The 16,483-nt window shown below is 39.9% G+C and overlaps 1 protein-coding gene and 1 non-coding gene across 30 annotated transcripts in view; one reads left to right on the forward strand and one right to left on the reverse strand.

The window, feature by feature from the left end:
• Window positions 1-16,483, forward strand: part of SLMAP (sarcolemma associated protein) — a 148,203-nt gene that overhangs the window by 59,751 nt on the left and 71,969 nt on the right. For 18 of the 29 annotated variants that reach the window (XM_055134426.1, XM_012934493.2, XM_055134440.1 and 15 more), the window contains exon 2: window positions 5,537-5,684. In XM_055134426.1, the coding sequence (XP_054990401.1) occupies window positions 5,537-5,684 (148 nt within the window). Of the gene's footprint in view, window positions 1-5,536; window positions 5,691-16,483 lie in introns of all 29 variants that reach the window. The other 11 variants (XM_055134425.1, XM_055134424.1, XM_055134439.1 and 8 more) reach the window with 1 other exon arrangement.
• LOC129404527 (U6 spliceosomal RNA) lies at window positions 14,565-14,671 on the reverse strand. The gene has a single exon (XR_008629925.1). It is a non-coding gene; the product is annotated as a U6 spliceosomal RNA (small nuclear RNA).

A 16,483-nucleotide genomic window follows, 5' to 3' on the forward strand; every position in this document is an offset into this window, starting at 1 on the left:
GTCTCTGACCTGTTTATTGTACTGAAGTTTTATTTCAAATACTATTCATCTGTTGGTGTTTGAATATTGCAAAGCCTATTATGTAGAAAGGGCTACCAATAATCAGTTTTTCATTATAGGGTAAATTAAAGTATTTGCAGATTACAGTAAAGTAGAAAGCAATGTAAAACATTTGTGGAATGAATAGGAGCTCTCTGAAGGTCACAGAGCAAATTATGCAACTTGTAAAGTATTGTACCTTTGTCATTGAATGTAATTTTGTAAATTACAATGAGATCAGGGATGGTGATTGATGGGCCAAGGATATCCTTTCATCATTGTAAAAAACTAAACTAAGGCGCGCCGAGGGGGCGCGTGCACTCGCGGGCTCTCCAGGCGGCTCTGTCTCACCGCCCGCGTTCGGTGCCCAGGAACCGCTGTGTGTGCCGTCAGTCGAGGGCAGGCGACGGAAGGAAGAAGGAAGAAGGTCAAACTGGTTGCTCGATCCGTTTATTTCATTCTCTCCCTCCGCTTCTCTCCCGCTCTCCTGGGTCTCTCCCCGTGGATCTGCCCCATGGATCTGGCTCGTGGATCTGGCCCGTGGATCTGGCCCGTGGATCTGGCCCCCCAACCCACTCTCACAGCCTAGTTAAATCTCCACAGCATGAGGGGGTTGGGGCGTACACATAGGTGTGGTCACCATCAATAGGGTAAGGTCCTTTCCCTTAGGGGATGCTTCTCCTAGGACTTAATTCTCTTTCAGCAGGAGGATCCACCCAAGGGTGGAGTCCCATGAACGTGTTTCTCTTCTCCTCAGCCAGCAAACATATAAGAATTCATAATATTAATTATTTTGTATGGACACAATAAGAGATGCATTAAAGCTTATAGAATTGCTCTCCTGGGGCCATCTCAATCTCAGACTACAGTGCTCAGGCCAGATCAGTCTTTCCTATCCCTGCAGGGTCCCAGTCTCATAATTACTATTGGATCATGACAGCATTTGTCTATGATCAAGCTCTTAACTTATAGTTAAGAATTAGGCACTCTGGCCAGGCCCATCTCGATGCCAGGGTAGCACATAACTCACCGCTTGCCCTGGATCCTTCCTGTCCCACGTCGGGGACCCTACTTTGGGGTGCTAGGAACTGAGGGCAACTGAGGCTCAAGTGGAGAAAGCAGAGGCCCGGGAGGGAATATTCGAGGCCAATTAATTCCTAAGTTATAAAAACATAATATTGTCTTTTTGTGTCTATACAAAACAGTCATAGCTTTAAAGTAAATAATTCAAAAGGCACAAGAAGAGGAGAAAGGCAATATTAACTTATATAATATAAATTCAGTATCCTAGGAAGGTCTGACCTTGCAAATTAGCAGTCAGATTAAGGGAAAGCCTCGGATTAACTGTTTTGGGGAAGAGAACATGGAGAAGTGATTATAGCTAAACAAAGGGATGGGAGAGATTCGGGAACATCTTGATGGGTGAGACTGGGGTAAGCCTAAACTCTGGGTAAAACCGGGACAAGCTACTTGTGGCAAGGAGGGAAAGGACAAAGTAATGTCATCCTACACATCATCATTATCTGTTTTCTGGAATTTTAAATTTCCTCCTGGAGAAAGTAAGGAGTCACTTGAAGATAAAGCTTGAAAACAGTGTAAATAAAACTTTGGCCACAAGCTCAATAGAGTTTTATGAATTAGGGCTACTTACACACCTGCTCAACATCAAAGTGGATGTCCTGTGGATAGAGCAAACACTAGAGCTGCTTGAGCATTCCTTAGGCTACTAGGAAATAAGGCTAAAATTAAAAAGATTTTAAAAAACATTTCAGAATTATCAAATCTGATCTCTTTTAAGGGGGTGGAGGAAGACCTGATAAGATGAAGGTTTATCAGCATAGAGGAGAGATAGTCTGACTTAAAAGTGACCAGAGAGATAGTACATTCTCTGTAGGGCACTTGCCTTGCACTAGCCAACCCCATTTTATCTCCAGCATCTGATATGGCCCCAGAGCACCAACAGGAGTGAGTTCTGAGTGCAGAGCCAAGAATTCCTACTGAGTACACCTCAGATATGCCCCCCCCCCACCAAAAAAAAAAGTGACAAAGGAGCAGCTAACACACTCATGGGAAATGCATTAAGGGACTTTAAGTAAGCACAGATCCTTCTCAGTCCCTTGCAACAATTTGACATCTTAACTTCAGGAACCTGACATGATGGTAAATAGAATCACTACTGTAGTAACAGACAGACATATGTTCAGCTCCATATGTAGAATCATGATTTTTAAATATTCTTCTGCAGGGAAATAAACTAATGCAATCTAGCTAAACACAAGTGTAGAGGCTCCAGGCATGAGTGTAGGCTAGTGTGAGTCAAGAGACGGTATCCCTGTCTAGGTTATGTAAGGCTTTATAGACTTATTTTGGAGGCTACACCTGGCAGTGCTGAGGAGTTATTCCTGGCTCGATTCTCAGGGGACCACATATGGTGCTGGGGATCAAACCAGAGATTAGGCCCATGCCAACCAGGCATCCTCTATTTCAACTATGCTTAACCCCTATATTATTTCTCAGGGCCCTGCTTTGTAGATTTTAGTGGTAATAATTTTGAACTTTAGTTTAATATGTTTGAAATCTGTTAGTATGTTGAGAACAGAGAAAGAATGAGCAACTAATGTAAATGACACGTACAAACTAAATGCGCTGTAGTGTGCTTTGGACAATAATGTAGATTGTCAGAATAAAAGGAACCTAGAGTAATACTGATTAAAATTATTTAGTTATTTAATTGAAGTTTTTTGTTTTATAAATGGGGAGGATACAGGGCTGTAGGCATAGTACAGCCAGTAAGGCACTTGCCTTGTGTGCAGCTAATCTGGGTTTCAACCCTGACACCCCATATTGTCCCCTGAGCCCTCCAGGAGTGATGGGGAGATTAAAATTTTTAAAAGGAAGTTGTGTGGTGTGGCATACTGAGTGGTGGCATAGAAAATTAGCTCAAAGGACTTCACAGGCATGTTTTGCATGTAGAAACCCCAGGTAAGATCTTGGGCACTGGATGGTTGATGGCCCCCTCACCCCCTCAAAAAAAAAAAAAAGAATATTGTGATTTTAGAATTAAATAAGAGCTATGTGCACAAGGTCTTGAGATTTATCAACACATAAATGCACCCCCTTTTTTTTTTTTTTTGCCTTTTGGGTCACACCTGGCTCTGCACAGGGGTTACTCCTGGCTCTGCACTCAGGAATAATCCCTGGCGGTGCTCAGGGTACCATATAGGATGCTGGGAATCGAACCCAGGTCAGCCGTGTGCAAGGCAAACGCCCTACCCGCTGTGCTATCGCTCCAGCCCCCACCCTTTTGTTTTTAAAATCAAGTTCCCCATGCATTATTGAGCCACATTTCATGTAGTTTTTTATTTTTTTTTTAGTATGTTTAAATCAAAATGCTAGTTATAGTCCACTTAATTTACCCTAGTGCATCAAAAGTTGAAATTTGAAAACCACTGTGAATCTAGTGTAGCCCATTAATTTTGCTTGCATTTTTGGCATGTAAGACATACATGATTGAAAATGACCAAACAGGAATTGAGGTTATCACCATGTTTTCCAGGAATGCGTCTGTATTCAAAACTAAAACCAAGATCTCTTATTCAGTATGATAGTGATATTACTAATGGTGAAAAAATGAGAATAAGTGCCTAACTGGAACATGTTGCCAGTTATTTCTATTATAAAATGTTAAGGCCTGTAAATTTCAGAGAACTTGTAAAATGCCACAATAATTTTCTTAATTAATGGTCAGTAATTAAATACACAAACTGCTTGCTAAAATTTAGTTGAACTCTTTTGAGCTATAGATAGAAAAGTCATTTATTGGTAGCCTGGTGGTCCTTAAATTATCATCTTGAAATTAGTGTAATGCCATTTTCATATTTTTAGCAATTTGCTGTTTTTTTGGTGTGTGTTTATTTTGGAAGAGAACTTGTGGGAGGAGTGAAGGATAAAATGAAACATAAAGGTCAGTGGGAGGTAATGATGAAAATGGCCCTTTTAATCCTAGTATATGAATTTTAGCCCTTCTGTTCTCCAGGCCTGTGACCTTTGGAAAGATGCTTTCCTGTGCGTTACTTTTTTCATTTACAAATGGAAATAATATTTATATCATAGCCCTAATGTTAAGATTAAATGAGGCCTGTTGGCATAACTTGTGTTTAACATATTTTTAGCAAATATCAGTTTTCTTTGTTCTTTAGGAAGGAATTCAAGTGGAAATAATATTGCTAGAATAAACGGGGAGAGAGTATAGCAAAATGCAAAAAGAAGGGTACTAATTTTTCTCTTGGTTATTTAATTCTTGGAAGATGATGGTGTGATTCCTTTTATTCTTAATTTCTTTTTGCATAGGTAGGTAATAAATAGGTTGGCTTTCCTTACCTTTATCTTTTCCTGTTTTAAAGAGGGAAGATTACCAAATTGATGAAAGTCAAGTTTTGGAGGCCAGGAAGTATTTACCTATACAGTTGATTCTAGTATTTTAGTTTTTAGTACTCTAGTTTGCTTTATGGCAATGCCTTTTCTGAAGGTACTATCAGCCGTGGGTCCTGTTTGCAAGTATTAGGTGATTGATGTTGCTGATTATAATTATATATATTGCCTTGCCAGTGTAGTGAGCACTTCTTTGATTTAACCCAGACATTCTAGGAACAAAGTTACAGAGAGTGAGATGGAAAGAAAGAATTAGAATTTTATTTAGGTGAGTTAAAAAATGGCATTATTGAGATAAAATTAATATAAACTTTGCTCTTTAAATTTGTGCGATTTACTGGTTTTTAGTAGATTCAGAGTTATGTAATTGTCACCATTATCTAATTTGAGAATATTTGCATCACCCCCTAAGAAAACCGTATACCTATTAACAGTCATTCTCCACCTCCTTATCACCACCCCACCTCTTCACCCCCATTTCCTTTAGTGTCTTAGTGCCTTGCAGCCACAAATGTGCTTTTTTATCTTTAGATTTGCTAATTCTAGTTACTCAATATAAATGGAGCTTATATAATATTATTTTGTGCCTGCTTTACTTGTGTAGTATCTTAAAAGTTTGTCTGTGTGGTAACATGTATCAGTAGTACTTTTTAAAAATTGTGTAGAACACTGTATATGTGTACACACAATTTTGTTGACCTGTTCATTGATGTTGGACATTTGAATGCTTTACAATTGTGAGAACATATGACTTTTACTTCCCTTATTAACTAGGATAGAACTACTGGTAATAGGCTTACTCTGTGTTTGACATTTGAATACATTCTGACCTTTTCCAAAGTGATCACATCATTTTATCTTGCTAGATTTTGAATCACCTGTTTTAGAGTTCTTATGTTGTGTATATATATTGATGGAGGACCTTTGTTAAATTGAGTGGTTTGAATTGATGGGGGAAAGCCCATCTGGAGAAGTTTGCAAATTTAGAATACTGTTTTAAAAAAGCAGTGTTGGGATTATTAATATTAACTTTGGCTCTTTTTTCCCCCCAATTTTGTTTTTGCAGTTTTATCTCCAAGACACTAAAAGTAGTAATGGTACCTTTATAAATAGCCAGAGATTAAGTCGAGGCTCTGAAGAAAGCCCACCATGTGAAATTCTTTCTGGTGACATTATCCAGTTTGGGGTAGATGTGACGGAGAACACACGGAAAGGTACGGGTATGGATCGATTTTTCCTATTATTTGTCCCTCTTAGTTTGTTTATTTTCTTAATTCTGTTGTTATTTAATGTTACAGAACAATTTGTTCTTGGAAAAGTGTTTTAGGTGCAGGATTATGTAGGGTGAAATGATGAGTTTTTCACTCCATTGCTTTTCTAAAATTTTAAATTATAAAGTTTACATAGTTTAATTTTTTAATCACAGTATGAAAACAGGATACTATTGTCAGTAAAGAGTTTACATCAATGGCAGCATACCTAATGAATATCCTAGAGTATTTGTTTTTAAGAAACTTGTAAGCAAATAAGCCTGTTATTTATTTTTTTATTTTATGATTTTATTAAGGATCTGGGATGTTAATTGCCCCCTGCCTCCCTCCCCCTTCCCCTTCCCTCCCTGCCCTTTCCGCCCTCCCCTCCCCTTTTCTCCCCTCTGCTCATTGCCTTATGGTCAACGGGTGAATGCTGTAGTCCCAGGCATTACTTTTCTTTTTTTTATTTTATTTTTTTTTTTATTTTTATTTTTTATTTATTTATTTTTTTTAAATTTTATTTATTTTTAATTAGAGAATCACCGTGAGGGTACAGTTACAGATTTATACACTTTTGTGCTTATACTTCCCTCATACAAAGTTCGGGAACCCATCCCTTCACCAGTGCCCATTCTCCACCACCCGTAAACCCAGCGTCCCTCCCACCCTCCCCAATCCCATCTCCCCCCCACCCCACCCTGCCACTGTGGCAAGGCATTCCCTTCTGTTCTCTCTCTAATTAGCTGTTGTGGTTTGCAATAAAGGTGTTGAGTGGCCGCTGTGCTCAGTCTCTAGCCCTCATTCAGCCCGCAACTCCCTTCCCCCACATGGCCTTCGACTACAATGTAGTTGGTGATCACTTCTCTGAGTTGCCCTTTCCCCGGAACGTGAGGCCAGCCTCGAAGCCATGGAGTCAACCTCCTGGTACTTATTTCTACAGTTCTTGGGTGATAGTCTCCCACTCTGATATTCTATATACCATAGATGAGTGCAATCTTTCTATGTCTGTCTCTCTCTTTCTGACTCATTTCACTCAGCATGAAACTTTTCATGCCCATCCACTTAACTACAAAATTCTTGACCTCCTTTTTTCTAACAGCTGCATAGTATTCCATTGTATAGATGTACCAAAGTTTCCTCAACCAGTCATCCGTTCTGGGGCATTCGGGTTTTTTCCAGATTCTGGCTATTGTAAACAGTGCTGCGATGAACATACATGTGCAGATGTTGTTTCGATTGTACTTTTTTGCCTCTCTGGGATATATTCCCAGCAGTGGTATTGCTGGGTCAAATGGGAATTCAATATCTAATTTTTTGAGAATCGTCCAAATTGTTTTCCAGAAGGGCTGAACCAGTCGGCATTCCCACCAGCAGTGAAGAAGGGTCCCTTTCTCCCCACATCCTCTCCAACAGCGGTTGCTTTTGTTCTTTTGGATGTGTGCTAGTCTCTGTGGTGTGAGGTGGTATCTCATGGTTGTTTTGATCTGCATCTCTCTGATGATTAGTGATGCAGAGCACTTTTTCATGTGCCTTTTGGCCATTCGTATTTCTTCCTTGGTAAAGTTTCTGTTCATTTCTTCGCCCCATTTTTTGATGGGGTTGGATGTTTTCTTCTTGTAGAGTTCAACCAGTGCTTTATATACCATTGATATCAACCCCTTATCTGATGGGTATTGTGTAAATATCCTTTCCCATTCTGTGGATAGTCTTTGGATTCTGGTCAATGTATCTCTTGCGGTGCAGAAGCTTTTTAGTTTAATGTAGTCCCATTTGTTGATCTCTGTTTTTACTAGATTGCTTAGTTCCGTGCCACCTTTGAAGATACCTTTATCTTCAATATCGTGGAGGGTTTCGCCGACATTGTCTTCAATGTACCTTATGGTTTGTGGTCTAATGTTGAGGTCTTTAATCCATTTTGATCTGACTTTTGTGCATGGTGTCAGGTCAAGGTCTAAACCCATTTTTTTGCATGTGGTTGTCCAGTTGTGCCAGCACCATTTGTTAAAGAGGCTTTCCTTGCTCCACTTCACATCTCTTGCTCCCTTATCAAAGATTAGATGGTCATACATTTGGGGTTGTGTGTAGGGATATTCCACCCTGTTCCATTGGTCTACGGCTCTGCCTTTGTTCCAGTACCATGCTGTTTTAATTGTTACTGCTTTGTAGTAAAGTTTGAGGTTGGGGATGGTGATGCCTCCCATCATCTTTTTCCCAAGAATTGTTTTAGCTATCCTTGGACGTTTGTTATTCCATATGAATTTTAGGATTGCTTGATCCATTTCTTTGAAGAGTGTCATGGGTATACTTATAGGGATCGCATTGAATCTGTATAATGCTTTAGGGAGTATTGCCATTTTGACAACATTGATTCTCCCTATCCACGAGCAGGGTATATGTTTCCATTTCCTCATGTCCTCTTTGATTTCATGGAGTAGCGTTATGTAGTTTTCTTTGTAAAGGTCTTTTACTTCCTTGGTTAAGCTGATTCCGAGGTACTTGATTTTCTGGGGCACGATTGTGAATGGGATTGCTTTTTTCATGTCCCTTTCCTCTGCCTCATTGTTTGCATATATGAAGGCCATGGATTTTTGGGTATTGATTTTGTAGCCTGCAACTTTACTGTATAAGTCTATTGTTTCTAAGAGTTTCTTAGTAGAGGTTTTAGGCTTCTCTAGATATAGTATCATGTCGTCTGCAAATAGTGAGAGTTTGATTTCTTCCCTTCCTATCTGGATGCCCTTAATCTCTTTTTCTTGTCTAATAGCTATCGCAAGTACTTCCAGTACTATATTGAAGAGGAGTGGTGAGAGTGGGCATCCTTGTCTTGTGCCCGATCTCAGAGGAAAGGCCCTTAGTTTTTCCCCGTTGAGGATAATGCTTGTCAGGCATTACTTTTCTTATGCTGTCCTGTGTAAGAAAAGATGAGGACAAATGTCTTCCTGAATAACTCTTTTTTTTTACGTTGAATGAATAACCCTCCCAGCAGATTTCTCCTTTTGTTTCACTGTTCACATAGTTAGGTCATAAACATGTCAACCTGTAACAGCAAAGGATCCTGGGAAGTTACTTATTTGGCATATGGAAACAAAAGATACATGATTAGCATAGATCAGTTAAGATTTATTCCTTCCATTTGTGCATACATTGTTGCCTCACAGAGTTCTATAGGTAGCTAATAAGTACTATTAGCTACACAATAGTACTATCATAAACATGGAATTTTATATCTGTTTTTGGATAAAGAGTTTTTAAGTAAATAGAGGTTATTTATATCTTTTATAACTTTGCCTAAATTTATCTGGTTTATTTTTCTGTCTTATGTGAACCATTAAATTATGTGACAAAATCATGAAATTAATGAGTAGGAACCATAAGTGTGCAGTTCCCCTGTCCTGGATAACAAGCAAGTAGTAAGTTTCTCTGAACATACTCTGGTGAAATCATAAATCACCATTCTCTAATATTTTGCACAGTAGACATTGAGATGAGGGGTGGTGGTGGTAATACTTTTGTGTGTGTGTGTGTGTGTGTGTATGTGTGTGTGTGTGTGTTTATACTTTGACTAGTGGTACAACTACAGTTACTATTTTCACCGAAGTTTGTTGACCTCAAGGAGTTAAGTTTTGTTTTGTTTTTTTGGACCACATCCTGCTGTAAGCCAGGCTTACTCGTGACTCTGTGCTCAGGGATCACTCTATATAAGGCATAGAGAACCATATGTGGTGCTGGGATTGACTAGGTTGGCCATGTATGAGACAAGTGCCTTACCTGTTACGCTATCTCTTGGGCCCCTATTGGTCTGTTTTTGTTTTTGTTTTGGGAAATTAGGTTTTGGTGTTTGAATATGAGTAGGGCCAGAATCTTAAAAATTTCCATTTATGGTTGTATAAGTCTGTCTGTCTGTCATTCCGTTGCTCATCTATTTGTTCGAGCGGGCACCAGTAACATCTCTCATTGAGAGACTTATTGTTACTGTTTTTGGCATATCCAATACGCACGGGTAGCTTGCCAGGCTCTACCGTGCGGGCTCCATACTCTCAATAGCTTGACGGGCTCTCCGAGAGGGGCGAAGGAATCGAACACGGGTTGGCCGAGTGAAAGGTGAAAGCCCAACCGCTGTGCTATCGCTCCAGCCCGGTTGTATAAGTAGAAAAGAAAATTTGTATTTTCATGCAGAGATAACTAGATAGTAGTTAAGAAGATAACTCACCTTATCTAAGACCATTCTGAGAACAGTTGAAGTGGCACACTACCTTAATCTGCTACTGCCGCATCACACCTCTCCTGTTACTTAGTCATTCAACAAATATTTAATGAGTCCCAGCCATTAATAGTCCACAGAAAATGGCGGAGAATTTAACTATGTTTTCTCTCCTAGGCATGCATGTCTATTCAACTTTTTTTTCCCACAGAGAATAAATTCTTTGCTTGAATAAAACTTTATAATCCTGGCTGTGAGACAATAGTATAAGTGGTAAAGTACACACTTCACATTGATTAGGTTTGATCCCTGGCACTGGCAAGAAAATATAATCTTAAATTCCTTCAGTTTTGAAGAAAAAAGACCTACAATGGAGAAACTTGACATTTGGAAGAATATAGAGAAAGAAACTGGAAGGAGAAATAAAATGCAGAAATTAATGAAATGAACAAAAATTCTTGAAGGGAATCAACAGACCCAAATGCTAGTTCTTGATACTTTTTTGGTTATTGTTTTGTTTTTGGGTCATACCTGAGAGTACGCAGGGCTTCTTCCTAGCTCTGGGGTCATTATCAATACAAAGATATTTGGAATATTCTGTCTTGGTCCAGTCAAAGCCAGAATACCTGGGAGTAGAGGTTGAGTTGAAATGGATAGGATTGTTACCTTGTAACTATAAAGTCTTTGACCAGTAGGTTTTGCTTCCTTAATCCTAGACTCTATCTCAGTTTTGTTGAGGAGGAAATGTGGGCACAAAGTGTTGATCACTTGATTTTATGTAGGAATATTGAATAAATTATTGTAAAGGACTAAAAATTTGTTAAAGATTGACCAAACAGTTTTTCACAGCTGAGTTTGATCTCATTAAAAATACCATTAAAATAAACCCAGCTATACAATATATTAGTGGAGGGAAGTTGTCACTCTGAAGGAGATGGAGAACTGAACATAGACAGAGCCTGCCTAGAGGCAGGCTGTGGGGAGGAAGGGAAATAAATGACAGTGGTGGAGGAAAGGGGTCGCTAGTGAAGAGATTGATTTTGCAACATAGTATGGCTGAAATTAAATCATGAATAGCTTTGTAATATTTAAATTCATGGTGATTCAGTTAGAAAAAAAAAAACAGATAAATCCTGGGTGTGTTTTAGTAACATTGTATCTAAAACAGAAAAATTCAGAGTGTTGTGAACCAGTCTTTCCACAATAAAAAAATCCAAAAAGGCGAATTCAGTGTTATTTATATTATCTAACCATAAGGGTGGAAAAGTCTCAAAAACCTTATAGAAGCCAGTTAATATCTAAATTATGCCAAATTCTGATATGTAGTACAAGAAGGAAAATGCTAGCTAACTTCACTTGTGACTGCAGATAAAATATTCTCATTAAAGGATTAGTAGACTAAGTTCAAAGAAATGAAATGAGGATGTAGCACTGTCGTCCCGTTGTTCATCGATTTGTTCAAGCGGGCACCAGTAACGTCTCCATTGTGAGACTTGTTGTTACTGTTTTTGGCATACGAATACACCATGGGTAGCTTGCCAGGCTCTCCCCATACTGGTGGGATACTCTTGGTAGCTTGCCAGGCTTTTCGAGAGGGACAGAGAATAAGCAGCACATGAGGTATTATTCCAGACCTGTGAAGAAGATTCAATATTTGGGAAGTCTCAAATTAGCCATGAAGGTCAAGCTGAAAAGCTTGCAGTCGTAGAGCCAGTACATGTTAAAGAGTTATTTGATCAAATTTAGGTTATTTCTAATAAAAATTCTAAATAAATGGAAAGAAAATAAGAGATAAAATTCTAATTAAACAAAATAAAAACAGCAAAAATGTTCTATGTAGATATGAAAATGTATACATGAGTGATACACCTTAAGTATTTTAAGCAAATTGCAGAAGAATGCATGAAAATTCATGCAAACAGTACTACATAGTGTTTTGAGTACATTTGATTAAAAAGTTGTGAGAATCTCTGAATTTAGTTTTGTACAAGTATGTGTAGTCTAAAAATAAGTGAAACATAATGAAATAAGTGCTTCAGAGAGGGACTCAGGCTATGGCTTAGTGGTAGAGCACCTGTCTTGCAGGTTAAAGGTCTTAATTTGATCCCTAGCCTCTGTTCCACATCCTAGTGCACTGCAGTTAGCGAGCCCTGATGCAACAAGTGTGCAATTGGCGTGGAACTCCTAAACATTGCAATCGAAACAACAAAGGGAAGGGGCAATAGAAAAAATAATTATTTCAGAAAATTCTTTAAAAGTTTTTTGAAATATTTTCATAATACCATATGTACAATATATGTATGTATATATATAAACTATAATAGTTTCTATGCAACTGTTCCTAAAATGAGAAGAATAGAAACCCTAAGTGATCAAATATTTGGAAAACACACCTGATTTTTAGAGCCTTAAGATGGACCAAAAGTCCAGTAAGTTCTGGAAAAGCCTTCAGTGGGGAAGAAAAGTAAAAAAGACTTCTAAAAACTTTTATTAAAGGCATCTCAAACAGTGAACAATGTTTTTTTTTTTTTCTTTCTGGGTCACACCCAGCGATGCTCAGGGGTTACTCCTGGCTTTGCACTCAGGAATTACTCCTGGCAGTGCTTGGGGAACCATATGGGATGCCGGGGATCGAACCCGGGTCGGCCGCGTGCAAGACAAACGCCCTACCCGCTGTGCTATCTCTCCGGCCCCAACAGTGAACAATGTTAAAGGTACGAGAGGGTCACTCTCAATGATGCTTGGCTATCGGACTGGATTGTTTAATGTTCAGACCCAGCAGTTCTCAGAGGACCTCAAGTCTACATCCGTAGTCCTGTGGGACTGTGCAGTACTGGGAATTAAACTTGGGGCCTTATGCTTGCATGGCATGCATCATTTGGGGGAGGGCATGTAGGCCACACCCAGTGATGCCCAGGGGTTTCTCATGGCTCTGTGTTCAGGAGTTATTTCTGTTCATTTGTGGACCATATAGGGTACCAGGGATACAATCCAGATTGGCAGCATGTAAAGCAAGAGCCCTACCTGTACTATCTTGCCAGCCTCAAGGCACGCATCTTGACCCCTCATCTATCTCTTAGTTCCATCTTTAAAACTCTTTTTTTTTTTTTTTGCTTTTTGGTCACCCCCAGCAATGTACAAGGGGTATTCCTGGCTCTGCACTCAGGAATTACTCCTTGCGGTGCTTGGGGGACCATATGGGACACTGGGAATTGACCCCAGGATGATTGTGCAAGGCAAACGCCCTACCCACTGTGCTTTTGCTCTAGCCCCTCTTAAAACTCTTTTAACCAAGTTGTTTTTCAAAGTCATCTGACCCCATATCCTGTTTTGGGGGGGCACAAGGGTTGGGCTACAACCTGATAGGGTTCAGTGACTACTCCCAGCTATATGCTAGAGTCACTGGGTTGATGAGGAGCTTGGAATTGAATTGAGTCATCAGCAAACAAGGCAAGCATCTTAAGCTGCTCTACTGTCTCTGGTTCTTCAAAATAAATTAAAAAATAATCTTTTCTGCCAACACACCATTTTGGGAAATGCTGTTATTGTTAGTTGATTAATGTTATTAGAACAAAATGTGTGTGTGTGCGTGCGCGCGCACACACACTGGAGATCAAACTCTAAGGGCCTCTCATATGCAAGGCATGATGCACTGTACTCCTCCACTGTGTCCTTAGCCCTCTAGAACAAAACATTTTTAGCAGGTTAAACATTGACCTGTTATAATGTGGAAAACAGTATTTCTTTGTATCTGTGTATCTAGTTACTGTAAGAACCTTTCAGAGAAAGGATTGGTTAAGCTAGCTTGTCATATTAGGCAGATGTGATCTTTAATTGCCTTAATAGTGTAAGCAGCTCTGTACTTCCTAGTCAGCTTTTGGTTCATCAGAGATTTCTGCATCAGTCCAAGTTGCTGAGTGTGGTAATTTCTCTGAAATCGTAATTAACGTCACAGATTGTCAGCTGTGGCACTGCTGACAAGTAGATTATGCACGTATATTTTGGTTTTGTTTTGGAGCCTTACTTGGCTGTGCTTGGGATTTGCTCCTAACTCTGTGCTCAGGGATTACCCGTGGCAGTGCTCAAAGGCTGGGGATCAAATCCCGGTCAGCTCTGAGCCAGGCAAGCACCTTACCCATTGTACTATTTCTCTGACCCCTGCACCTATTTTTTTAAAATTTTTTTATTAGTGAATTACCATGAGATACAGTTACAGACTTACCAACTTTCGTTCTTGCATTTCAGTCTTACAGTGGTCAAGTGCCCATCCTTCCACCAGTGCCCATTTTCCACCACCAATGGTCCCAGCATCCCTCCCATCACCCTCCCCCCATCCTCCCCCCACCCCACCCTGCCTCTGTGGCAGGGCACTCCCTTTTGCGTGTTGTGGTTTGCAGTAGAGGTATTAAGTGGCCATCATGTTCGGCCTCTTATCTACTTTCAGCCCGCATCTCCCATCCCCAAGAGACCCTCCTAGCACCCTGTACTTGGTGGTCCCTTTATCTGAGCTGCCTTTTCCCTCAGCATGCAAGGCTGGCTTCTAAGCTGTGGAGTAATCCTCCTGGTACTTATCTCTACTGTTCTTGGGTGTTAGTCCTCCATTCTGTACTTTATATTCCACAAATGAGTGAAATCTTTCTAAAAATATTGAATGCTTCACAAATTTGCATGTCATCTTTGCGCAGGGGCCATGTTAATCTTCTCTGTATCATTCCAATTTTAGTATATGTACTGCCAAAGCGAACACTACACTTTTTTTTTTTTTTTTTTTTTTTTTTTGCTTTTTGGGTCACACCCAGAGATGCACAGGGGTTACTCCTGGCTCTGCACTCAGGAATTACCCCTGGCAGTGCTCAGGGGATTATATGGGATGCACGTACCCGGGTCGGCTACGTGCAGGGCAAACACCCTACCCGCTGTGCTATTGCTCCAGCCCCGACTACACCTATTTTTTAAAACAGCTTCATTGTCTTTCTAAATATACTGGTATGGTATCAGTATTGCTTTAGATTTTTTGGTTTTTTTTTTTTAGACTTGTGAGACTTGTTGTTACTGTTTTTGGCATATCCAATATGCCACGGGTAGCTTGCCAGGCTCTGCCCTGGGGGCAAGATGCTCTCAGTAGCTTGCCAGGCCCTCCAAAAGGGACAGAAGAATGGAACCTGGGTCGGCCGCATGCAAGGCAAATGCCCTACCCGCTGTGCTATCGCTCACGATGGAGACGTTATTGGTGCCCGCCCGAGTAAATCTATGAACAACGGGATGACAGTACAGTACAGTGCAGTGCAGTGTGATACAGTTTTTTAGAGGGCTGTTGTATCCACTGTGCTCAGGGGTTACTTTTAGTAACGCACAGGAGTTCATGCAGTGCCAGAGAATAATAAGCTTGGGCCTCTGCATGCAAAACATGTGCTCGACCCATTGAGCTGTCTCTGGCACTCTGATACAGTTTTGTACTGTTTCATTTAAAATTTTAAAAAATTATTTTTTTAATTTACACTTATTTATACGAGATTTGTAAGGAAGCTGTAGAACAGAGGTAGATTCATTTCTTCTCCATCTTTTGCCTGGGAAAGGAAGGAATTGTGTGTTTTTTGCAAGTGGAGATGAACTGTTTTGCCCTCCATAAGAGACATTTTTATTCCTGAGTAATGGAAACTATAAAAACTGTAAAATACCAAACGTTTTCTAACATGTTGGTATTTATTAAATGTCTACTTTGTGCCAGATAATTAAGTAGCAGTATTTAAAGAACCAATCTTCACTGTCCTCAAAGAATTGGTGGGACAGTGATTTTGTAAATGATAAATACACACAACATAATGCACTTAGTGTTACAAGCAATAGATATAGGAAGCTCTGGTGACACTTATAAGCTGTGATGAGGAAAATAGAAAGCACGAATGTGAGGAAGAAGTAGCATTTGGAGATACAAGGAGATAAAGGACATCACTTACAGACAATTTTGCAAAAGGCATGGGTTTGTGAAAAGTATGTTTATTTGGAGTGCAGGGGTTTGGTTTTATAAAGCGTATCAGTAGTGGGAGGATGGAGGATGAAGCCTAGAGGAAGGAATGATCCCAGTAGGTCACATGAGGTCATAATTGCTGTATCAGGCAAAGTTTAGAAGACTATTTCCATATATCGTTCTTGTTCTGTTAGCACTTTTCATATAGTAAGTTAATGAATATTAATAATGGGTAAACTGTACTAAAATTCTGTTTTTGTTTATGGTTTGGGCTCCCAAGCAATGCTTCTAGTGCCTGGGAATCACTCTTAGAGATACTTGGCCAACAAGCCGGACAGATACTGACCAGTACTTAGGAGGCTCTACGGCTACACTTAACAATGGTGGGGATTGAATTTGGGCTGTACTTCAGACTTTGAACTATCTTCTTGACCCTTGTTCAGAATTCTGGTTTTTTTTTTTTTTAAATTTTGATTTGGGGGCCTTACCACAGGTATGGGCTGGAGCGATAGCACAGCAGGTAGGGCGTTTGCCTTGCACGTGGCCGACCCGCCTTGGATTCCTCCATCCCTCTCAGAGAGCCTGACAAGC

The sequence above is a fragment of the Sorex araneus genome, chromosome 4, assembly GCF_027595985.1.
Source record: "Sorex araneus isolate mSorAra2 chromosome 4, mSorAra2.pri, whole genome shotgun sequence".
Taxonomy (NCBI): domain Eukaryota; kingdom Metazoa; phylum Chordata; class Mammalia; order Eulipotyphla; family Soricidae; genus Sorex; species Sorex araneus.